Source organism: Arachis duranensis, chromosome 7 (genome assembly GCF_000817695.3).
Source record: "Arachis duranensis cultivar V14167 chromosome 7, aradu.V14167.gnm2.J7QH, whole genome shotgun sequence".
Lineage (NCBI taxonomy): Eukaryota > Viridiplantae > Streptophyta > Magnoliopsida > Fabales > Fabaceae > Arachis > Arachis duranensis.
Genome location: NC_029778.3, coordinates 9,829,076 through 9,841,129, shown reverse-complemented (window position 1 = coordinate 9,841,129; position 12,054 = coordinate 9,829,076). Strand labels below are relative to the sequence as shown.

Genomic DNA, 12,054 nt, shown 5'->3' with positions numbered 1-12,054 from the left:
TACTCGCATACGTGAGATGCCCAACCTGAATAGGTTGGTCGCGTCGCATACAGTGGTCGTGTATGCAAGCTATACAGAACAGCAAAAATGTTGAATGCTGTAGAATTTTCAATTTTGCACTCCAAACTTTCAACATGCATAACTTTTTCGGTTTAAAACATTTTTCATCCGTTTTTCGAATGGCGTAAACTTCAAGAACCCAATTTTCATATGAAATAAGTTTGAAACAATTTGGGGATTCGAAAGCTAAGTCATGGCTCGCCAAATTTTGGCAAAAAATCCGTTTTACACAAAAATCCATCAACCTTTATTTTCAGTAACAACCAACTCAAACCTCAACATTCCATATATATAATTCAGCACCACAACATACCAATCACATTAACACAATATCACACCCTTTCATCACCCATCATTCCTCATTTTCACAAAACTATCATACATACCCTTCACAATTATACCAACAACTATCAACATTCCATCATATATACACATTCATTATTATTGCCAACTTACCACTCATCATCAAACCACCACTCATCATTTCTATTTCCATCATAATCAATAAACACCACCAACTTCTCAATCCATATCAACAAATATTATCAAAGGTACTAAACAATTAACATACTCATGCATTCATTCCTATCCTATGGTCATCTAACCTAAGTTTTTACAAGACATTATATATTAAATTCAAAAAACCAAAACCATACCTTGACCGATTTTTCGTATAACTTAAGACAACCCCACAAGGCAAGATTACAAGCTTCCAACACCAAAATTCAGCCACCAAGTTCCTAACCAAGCTTCCAACTTCACAAATATGCTCCAATTCATATACATATACCACCTAATTCACATTACCACATTTATATACCAAATCTCAATATCCAAACTCGCATAATCTAAGAATTTGCAAGGTTTTAAGAGCCCTTACCTTATACGTGACTTGGTTGAACAAAAACCCACAAATCCTTCGAGTTAATTTGAGTCTAAAGATCAAGACATCAAATTTTAACAATCAAACCTCCAAAATTTCAAAAATTAAGGGAATTGAGAGGCTGAGATGAGAAACAAGATTTCATACCAAAATTGGTTACCGTATTTTGTAGAGCTCGTCACTGCTGATGCGTGACCGCAAACAGTGCAGTGATCGGAGCTCCGAATAAAAAGTTATTTGGATTTGAAGGTCAAGTGAGGGTTTGTAAATTTTGGAGGGTGTTCTTCCTCCCCCTTCAGTCCCAGCGTGAAAATGAAATGTTTAAGGGAAGGAAAACTGAATTTTTGCCTTTTATATGATGGGCTTTGGGCCCAATTTGGACTCGATTCACTGGTTCGGTCCGTTTGACTCAATTTTAAGCTAAATTATTTAAAATTAGTATCAAAATTCTTATTTAATTAGCTCTATCTTATTAGACTATATATAAATTTCCTATTTCGAATTTATTTTATAAAAAAAATTAATTTATTGATTAATTATTCGCTAATTTTACGGGATTTACATTGATGCTCCATTTATTAAACGTTTACCACTAACCAATGAATTGCTATACAAATAAGGCGAGATTCTAACTCCTAATTGTTGTTTAACCAGATGAGTAAGATGATCACTCAACAAACTCAAATTAATTAAGATAAATACTAATTATTTTTAATATTTTAATATTAAAAATTCTAATAATTTAATTTTAATTATAATTTTGTAAATATTTATAATAATAATTATTATATATATTTTGTTTAATTTTTTAATAATTTTTTTTATATAATTTTATAATTTATCCCAGAGAACATACACTAATTTTTATATAAATATTAAGAATATTTTTTATTTTTATTTTAATAATATCACTTTTTTCTATAAAATTATTCAAACATATGATAAAAAAATAGAAAAAAAAAATGTTAGAGGTCATCAAAATTTATTATTTTTTATTACCATTTAGCTATTAATTCGATTTTTTTAACTTAATTTTTTTAGTCTAGTCAACAATATATTTTATCCCTTACTTTTTAAACATTGATGGCTAACTTATGATAAAAAATAATAAATTATGATAATTTTCTAACATTTCTCATTAAAAAAAATTTCATGAAGAGTGGTATTATAAGAAATAGAGTAAAATTATAATTTTTTTAAAAATATACATAATTATTACTTTATTAGTAATTTTTTGTTGTTAGAATAACTTTTAAAAAACATTTAAAAAGTTTAACTTAAAACAGCCGAAGTTCCTGTAGTTAAAGTTTCTGTTTTTACACACATCATGATGTTATAAATTTTTGTTTACATGCAAGTACGTAGTTTTAAGTTTTAACTTTTAACTAAGCCGAACGCGAATCTCGCTTGAAACTCATTCCAATTTTCCATATAAGCCTTTCGAATTTCAAAAATTGCATCCATTCATTATTATTCCATCGCCTTCTTTCTCTCTCTCTTAGCTTCCTCCCTCTTCCTTCAATCTTTTCTGCACAAACGAATGCAACGACTTAATTAGGGTTACATCAAACCCTATTATTTCAAATCTCCAAAAAATACTAATTAATTTAATTAATTAAAATGGCGCAAAATATCAAAACGATCAAGTACTTCCACCGGAAGTTCGTCCAAGAAGAGCAGACGGCGCCGGAGGATGTTAAGGAAGCTTTTGCCACGTTCGCGGAGGGCGGCGACACCATGTCCGCCGGCCAGCTTCGCGAATTCGTGGACAAGGTTCAGTGCCAACCGCAATACACCGTCGAGGAGTGTGAGCGGATCATGGAGACCTTCTTGAGATCGCGAAGGGACGAAAGTGATAATGATGAGAAAAACAAGAAGAAGAAAAAGGGCGGCGACGGCGACGGTAATGACAACGGTGGTTGTTGTTTCACCCTCGAAGAATTCTTCCAGTTCTTGTATTTTGATGAATTCAATGCTCCTCTCTCTCCTGAGGTATGATTGTGCTTTCTGTCTCTTATCATTCTTTTCAAATGCTTATTGTTAGGTCAAAAATTACGTAGGAATGTTATAGGCATCACTTTTGTATACATAAAGTAATGGATGAAAAGTTAAATAAGATAAGGTGTGTCGTGTATAAAAGGGGTGCATAAAAAGTAATGTAAGTATCATTTCTCAAAATTGTATCTGTTAGTACAATTATAATTTTTTTAAAAGAAAAGTTTAAGGCAAGCAGATTTTGTGCATAAAAAGTGATGTAAGTATCATTTTTTAAAATTGTGTCTGTTAGTACAATTATAATTTTTTTAAAGGAAAAGTTTAAGGCAAGCAGATTTTGTGATTTTTAGTCATTAATAATATTTTTAATAATGTGAGATTGCATCTAATAATATAAAATCATTACTTATAGTTAAGTACTGGTCAGAATTTAACAAAAGTGCTGACTCTACAGCATAAGAAAAAGAAAAAAATTTGTATGCGAGAGTAATTGTTACAACAAAATCTTTCTTTTTTCCCTTTTTTTTATTAAAGATGGTATATTTGGTTCTAAATTTTTAATATTTAAATTCAATTTTATGATATTTTATTTCTGACGAAACATTAACTAAATTTGTAGAGTGATTCTTTAGATTCACATTATGAACTGATTCAGTTTTTGAAATTTTGATTGCACTATTATTATTTTTTAGATTGATTTTCGAACTATAATGGTCTCTTAATCCCTTTTCACTAGTAATTCATAGTAAAATTTCAATGTCACTCAATCATTTTAGATGCAAACATATATCAAAATAATGTCGTATCTGTTCAATTTATCACTTTATTTGTTGAGTTACTGTTAAAAGAGAGAAAGAATAATTACTATAACAGAGATTAATTTCAAAAACGATAATAATACAATTGAATCTTCAAAAACTAAATCGATACAAATGTGAATCATAAGAATTACTTTTGGCGATTTAGTTGCAAAGCATGGGTGCTGGATGAATAGTTGTTCACAAAGAAGTACTATTCCAGTTAAATTATTTTAACCAAATTCAGAAATAATTTTACAATTTAGGCATCTTAAGTTCATAGTATGAAGGATGGATATTGGGGTGATTTTCCAGGTACATCATGACATGGATGCTCCATTATCACATTATTTCATAAACACAGGGCACAATTCATATCTCACTGGGAATCAACTAAGCAGCGATTGCAGTGAGGTGCCAATCATACAAGCCTTGAATAAAGGTGTTCGAGTTATTGAACTTGACTTATGGCCCAATTCAAATAAAACTGATATTGATGTAGTTCATGGAAGGTAGCGTAGCTATATATACTCAACTATTTAATCTCCTACTTAGAGTTTATTAATTTGATATATTAAACATTGATGTGAACATTGTAGGACACTTACTGCTCCTGTGTCACTATACAAATGTTTAGTGGCCATAAAAGATAATGCTTTTGTTGCTTCTGAATACCCAGTCATTATAACTTTAGAAGACCACCTTACAAAAGATCTTCAAGCTCTAGCTGCAGAGGTAATAATAATAATAATTAAGATTATTCCATTACTACCCTTAATTAACTGAGTGTAAATGTAATTAATTAATTAGTTAATTAAGGTTTGTTACGTTGTTTGTAGGTAACAAATGAAATATTTGGAGATTTGTTATACTACCCTCCAGAAGATGCAATGGATGAATTCCCATCACCAGAATCATTAAAAGGGAGAATCCTAATATCAACAAAACCACCTCCAGTTGATGAACTAAGAGATACCTTTTCCAAGCGTTTGATAAAGGATGGTAAGGAATCTGAAAGAGAATCTGCTGATGAAGCTCTATCACCCCCTCCAAGCATTGGTTCTGATGTGGACGCTTGTGATAGGGTAAGCATTGCATGTTTTCTAATAGACTAAAGTGACAAAGAATTTATACTTGGAATAAATTAATTTTTAAATAAAAAATTATAATTTTACTAAATTTTTTATTAAATCTTTATATTTTTCTAATTGTATCTCTGTATCATATCAAATTTTGTAACTAAATCCTATCAGTACAAAAGTATTGAAATTAATCGAATATTTTATTAAATAAAATAGAATATTCATTCAAATATTAAATATATTCGTATTATTTAACAAAATATTTTATTAATTTAAATATTTTTATTATAATAAAATTTAATTATAAAATTTAATATAAAATAAAAATTTAATTAATAAATTATAAAATTTTAATTAAAAATTTAATAAAATTATAAAAATTAATAGAATAATTAAACCTTAAATTTTGTAGGATAATAATGATATAATAAATGATAGATACCTTACGTTCTTTTGTTTCGTGTAATTAATTAATGAAAGGATGTGACATATAGGGAGCCAATGGCTTAAACCTACAATGTGAACAATGGAGATTTAGAAAGTATTAGAGATATGATCGTTAGTGTTACATTGTCCTATCAAGTTATGCTTTTGGGATGAGTAGTTTCATGACGTGGTATTAGAGTTCTAGATCCGAAAGGTCAAGAGTTCAAATTTTGGTGAACCTTAAAATTAGCTTTTTATAACATGAGATGTTTATTATTCCTGGTATTCGGATGGTTATTCTGGATAGTATGGGTGATGTTTATTTATCTTGTTACCTTGATTTTTTTATATGATAACATAAACACGTTTACTCTTTTATGGTACATTTGTGAAATTTGATTATAACATATACATGGTTTTTATGTAATTTACTAAGTGGAAATATATAAAATATATAGTACAATGCAAGCAGTGATCGTGAATGTGAAGAAGAATTGACGCCTTCAAGTGAGATACATAGTGGAGTAATTCATTACAAAAGAATGATTACAATCCATGCTGGAAAACCCAAGGGTCATATAAAAGATTCCTTATCAGTTGATGGCAAAGTTAAGCGTTTAAGTTTGAGCGAACAGGAAATTGAAAGGGCTTCATCTTCTTATGGAGATGATCTTATTAGGTATATTTAATTCATTTAAATCTATATTTAGTCATTCATATTGTTGACAACCTTAACAATTTACACTGAGATGGTTGAGTTGTCCAGTTTTACACAGAGGAATATTCTGAGGGTGTATCCTAAGGGGACACGTGTCAACTCCTCAAATTTCCGGCCACATATAGGGTGGTTGTATGGAGCACAAATGGTTGCAATGAACATGCAGGTAAAGGACTTAATTATATATGTTATGGTGATTCAACAGAATTATATTTATAAAATATTATAAAAAAGTTAAGAAGATTATTTTGATGTTATTAATAAAATGATAACATATATTGTTTTCATTTTAAATGTTTTAAGTAACCAATAATTTTTTATTTATTTTTTACATTTAAACTAATACTAACTGTTTTTTTTTCACTAAGTGCTGATATTCTAACATTATTCTACTCGTTAAGACATGTTATTATCTTTTATGTTTAGGGAAACAAAACAACATCACTTCATTAATGACATTTAATAGTACGATCTATAATAATAATAATCGAATTTTGATATAATTTCTATATGTTAATACTAAATCTCTTATTTTTATCTTTATTTTGATAACATTTTTAAAATAATAANATAGCACACATATTTCTTTCTTGTATATATCTGATGTTAGTGGCTGTGGCACCATTAATATATAATCACTTTCTTTAATTTATTTTGTTGATGCATGTCAACAATTAACGCATTTTTTTTCTTTATTAGGGGTATGGAAAATCTCTATGGCACGCACAAGGTTTGTTTAGAGCAAATGGAGGGAGTGGTTATGTGAAAAAACCTCCACTCCTAATGAACAAAAATGATGACGGCCAATCTAATATTTTTAATCCCAAAACACCATATCCCACCTCCAGAATTATGAAGGTTAGAATATAATTATATTCTTGGTCAAATTACTAAATGGTACTAAAAAATTTACATTGCTGAAAAAAATAATTTTTAAAGATGCGATCAAAAGATAAACTTTTAAATAATTTATGAAAAATATGATAAAAATAACAATAAATTTTATGTTTTTATAAGTAGCAACAAAAAATTTGTATTTAGCGAATCACTACTTATTAATTTGATCCATTTTTTTTCTAATAATATTTGAATAAATATTTAAAAAATATATAAAAAAAAATTGGAATAAATTTTGTATCTTTATTTTGTTATTTTTCAAAAAAAAGGTCATCCACAATAATTTTTTAAAAAAGTTCACTGGACATAAAATTATAAAATTTTAAAAATAAAAAAATATTTTTATAATAATACTTACAAAAAAGTGAATCAAAATTTAATTTTAAAATTTTTTTAGAATATATATTTAATATCTAAGTTTTTTTATCGCGTTTTTAAATTTTTTAGGAGCTTATATGCGTTCTCATCTTTTGAGGTCATTTTTATCAGTAATATTAACTTTTGGATACTATTTTAGTAATTTACTCTTTATATGTGAAGATGATATTCTGAATTGTTAAAAGGTTCAATCAAATATGTAAAACTATCTAAGGATTCACAATATTATTTTGATAGTAGATATTTTTGTTAAAATAACCATCTTTTGTAAATCTTAAATTTTTTAAATTGTTTAGACGAATATTAGCTTTTCAAAAGTTTTACTAGCATTTGTATAAGTAACTTTAATTTTCCGTTTATATACAAATTAAAAGGTTGGTGAAATTCTTTTGAATATCTCCTGCGTGAAACTATATAGGTGAAAATATATATGGGAACAGGGTGGATTTCTAATTTCAGCAAAACACACTTTGATACGTTCTCTCCACCAGACTTTTACATAAAGGTGAGTTTCTTAATTTTGCATATATATTAGAATGAAATTAAAGAACATTCCATTAGTCATATATATATAGTTGAATATTTGTTGTTATCAAGCTACATTTTTTGTTTCTTTGTTTATTTCTTTCTAGAATTGCACTAGAACGTTGGTTTAGTTTTCAAGATTCAACATTCATAATTACCTCTCTCCTTTAATTTTCAAAGGTAGCATAAGTGTTTCGTGATATTAAAAAAATTACAAAAATAAAGACAAAAGATTATCTTAGATTCTGAACCTCCATATTTATTTAGAGGGAAAAAAACAAGAGTGATATTTTTCTAGCTATTTTTTATATTTAATATTTTTTGTCAATTTTTTCCCTTATGTTTCTACTTTAATTTTAGAAAGTATAATAAGAATTTAAGATTTTTTTTCAATTTTATGATAAATGAACTTCTATATCTACTATTTTGTATTTGTGACTCTCAAAAATAGTATTCAAAATCTGCAAAAATGTTAAAGGAATACTAGTAAACATTCAAATTGATTTCTAAAAAAATTTAGATAACATATTTTAGTTTTCAATATATTTTGGAAATTAATAATGGTATTATAACAAAATTTGTTAAAAAATTATTTGTCTAACACAATAAAAATTTTATTAAAAACAACAAAAAATTAATCTTCTATAAGAATAATTCTAAAAATCTTTTTGAATAATAAAAATATATTGAAAATCAAAATATCTCCTGTGAAATTCATTAAGGTCAATTTAGATGTATCATCTAATTAAAAGAGTAAAAATGTTTGATAAAATTGGACTGTTTTTTTTTTTTATTTTTCTAGCGTTACTTGTACGTATTTGATGAATGTATGGAAACAGGTGTCTATACATGGTGTACAATATGACAAAGCTAGGCACAGAACAAGGGTGATTTCAGATCATTGGTTTCCAGTTTGGGAAGAAGAATTTGAAATCCCATTGAAAGTTCCAAGTCTTGCATTGGTTCTGATAGAGGCAAGAGAGTATGATAAGCATGAAAAGGATGATTTTGGAGGCCAAACATGTTTCCCTGTCGATGAAATCAGACCGGGCTTCCGTTCAGTCCCTTTATATGATGAAAAGGGCAATAAATATAGCCATGTAAAGCTTTTATTGCGCTTTCAATTTCAACATATTTAGAACATTCTTACTTCTCTCATCTCTCTCCATCTATATCTATCTCTCTTTTAAACTTTAGATATGTATATTAAATTTAGGGGAAAAAAACAAACATCAAAATTGTATATTATAGTAGTAGTAATAATACAAAATCTTAATTATAATGTCTTTAATTAATTTTCGGTATGATTAGGAGCAAGGACTATATATCATGATAAATATTGTTGAAAATATTTAAATATAACCTAATAATGTGATCTCACCTTAGATATTGTAAAGACACACATAATACAAAATTTCAAGGTGTAGTGTGCTGATGCAAGACTTAAGGCTAAGAAAATCAATAATATATAATTTTTTTATGCCATACATTTCATTGAAATTATTATGGGGAGATAATAGTGGTTCATAAAACTCAAGTGTGCATGATTAAATGATTCAAAGCAAAAATACTGAAGTGACAAAACATTAGATTTTGGCCATATATCTAAATAAAAGTACAGTATATATCTAAATAAAAACCATATATCTATGAAAAAATATTATTTTTCGTCCATGAATGTTACGTATTTCTCTATCCAAGAATATAACCCAACGATAATGAAGAACAGTGAATGGGTGGGAAAATAAATTAATATTAAAAAAGTTTGAAAATAAAATAAAATAAAAAGAAAAAAGTATAATGTTTAGCAAGAAATCAAAGTTGGAAATGAAAAAGACCAGTGAGTGGTTTAGCAATTAACGTGGTGGCCCCTATATATGTGTGTGTTCAAAGTTTTGCGATGAATGAATCAATATCATAGAAATGAATCAATGATGCAAACAAATTCGTATCCCACAAATGCATCCCTACACTTATTACCCATCACAATCACAATTATTTGCTTCTTCAAGACCAATCATACATGAAAGAAAAGAAAACGAAAAAAAGATATTTAAAAAAAAAGTGACGTTTTCTTTTATTTAGCAGCAGACTAACATGAAAGAAAACGGCAAGGAGGCTTAAATTTGATCAAATTATTCATAACATTCTTTTTTAAATATTGATCTTCACAAAATTAGCACACTTCCATCCTAGGGTTAAATAATAGTTACAGAATCTTACAAATTTTTTTATTAATAAAAGTTTTATAGCAATAATTAAATTAACTATATATGTTACTTATTCTCACATACGTATCATAAACGTACGCCTACGAAAACTATCATACGAAAGATCAGGTCATAATTCAGTTATGATTTATGAATATGAAACAAAGTTATGTGCATGATCAAGATCTATTGTACTCAAGCACATCATTTAATTAGTTGATACAGTACTTAATTGACCATATATATGTAGTAATGTAGATACTTTGTATATAAAACCTTTACATATGCTTATGTATGTTTTGACAATTATTGTGACAAGAATATCGAAGAAGTTTCAAACTGTTCATTTAATTTCCTACAACCCTTCGTTGAGCAGAAAACGTAACCCTGTATCCAAAATTGTTAGATTATCCTTTCAATTTGCTGTTCATATTCCGCTTAATAAATCTTATAATTGAGTTAATTAATTTGGGTGGGTTAAATAATCAATTTATTTAAATAAATGTTAGAAGTTTAAATTCTATTTTATATATACACTAAATTATTGATTAATAGTTGACTCTTAGTTTAAAGAAAAACTAGATATATGACAAGTTTAAAAATAGAGTAAAGGACAATTTCGTCCCTGACCTTTGTTTTGGAGGACATTTTCGTCCCCGAGGATTAGGAAATACTTAAATGTCCCTGACCCCGTTAAAAAGTAGACGTTTTCACCCCTCCGTTTGAATGTCTCCGTTTAAGGTTGACGGAAAACGGTGACGTGGCTCCGTGGCGCTGACCTGGCCTTAACGGGTTGCCACGTAGGCTGGGCTTTGTAAAAGAGGACAAATATGTCCCCAGAGCCCAAAACGCAGCCGTTTCTCCCCAACCTTTCGAAACTAAGCACAACTCACCCACGCAATACACATAACACGAAGACGATCAAAACCCCTCCCCTGTTTCTCCCTCCAAAAATTGCACTACGTGGAAGAGCAATCGGCGTTCGGTGAGTGAGCGGTCGGAGGCAAGAAAGAAGGTTACCGTGGAGGTTAGCACCGCCGCCTTCCTTTCAAGGTAAGATCGCCCTCCTTACTCCTGAAATTTCTGTAGTTTGTAGTAAGGGTGAAGTGATGATGCGTGCATGTTGACAATGTATGTAACAGAGGTGTAATGAGGGCAAAAAATGGTTTTTAGAGCATGGTGTCTAGTAGTAGTCGTAGGAGGTACTGTGTTAGGGCAAAGGGGGATTTTGTAATAAATTTTCAATGTAATGTAGCACTCACACATAGTTGTTGGTTGGTAATTTTCAGATGGTGGATGTTTTTGTGGTGCCAGTTTTTCACCACGGTGGTAGCTTCGTGAGAGGTAGTGATGGTGTTCTTGTTTATGTGAATGGTAAAGAAGAGAGGTTCCCGGAGATGGACTTAGATTTTGTGAACTTCGGGGACCTTGTAACTTTATTTAAGGGTTTGGGATACCAGTCCTACAAGGCAGTATACTGGTATGATCGAACAAGTGCGTTGCTTGAGTCTGGGCTGAACGAGTTAACAGGGGACGCAGGGATCAATGCAATGCGGGAGAACTTAGTGAAGCACCAACAGAGTCTTGAGTTCCACATTTACTTTGACCACCCCATTGATGCTCCGGAGGAAGTATTTGATGCTGGCAAGGATGGTGACGATGAAGTGGATGTGGATGAAATATTAAAGGAATTGAAGACATCCTCTTCATCGGATGATGGGTATGAGAGCACCGAAGATGTATTATATAAACCTCCACCAGCTGGGTTGGAGAGTGATGGAAGTGATTCTGAGAGTAGTAAAGAGGCTGTTCGTGGCAAGAGGAAAAGAGTAAGGGAGCCAAGAAAGAAGGTGATAACCCCCAAGAAGAAATTCACAAAGAAGGTGCAAGATGGTAAAAGGGAGCATCCAACTGGAGAAGATAGCGGTCAGGGGAAAAAGGGGACGGCTGGTGAAGCTGGTTTAGGGTCTGCTGCTGGGCCTAGTGATGGAGGAGGTGGTGGGTGTAGGCCAGGACTGGATAATGCATGGAGATACTATGTAAGTGAAGTCCCCACAGAGCCTGAGGAAATCATGTTTGAGTA

General features: G+C 29.9%; 1 protein-coding gene across 1 annotated transcript; it reads left to right on the top strand.

Moving 5' to 3' along the window:
• The first annotated feature begins 2,563 nt into the window (after window positions 1–2,563).
• Window positions 2,564–8,900, top strand: LOC107457672 (phosphoinositide phospholipase C 6-like). Its single transcript, XM_052251482.1, has 10 exons — window positions 2,564–2,804; window positions 2,868–2,935; window positions 4,051–4,247; window positions 4,335–4,470; window positions 4,575–4,691; window positions 5,702–5,922; window positions 6,010–6,127; window positions 6,661–6,819; window positions 7,655–7,741; window positions 8,601–8,900. Exons 1-10 carry the CDS (start codon window positions 2,564–2,566, stop codon window positions 8,898–8,900), a joined length of 1,644 nt encoding a protein of 547 aa, XP_052107442.1.
• The last annotated feature ends 3,154 nt before the right edge of the window (window positions 8,901–12,054 follow it).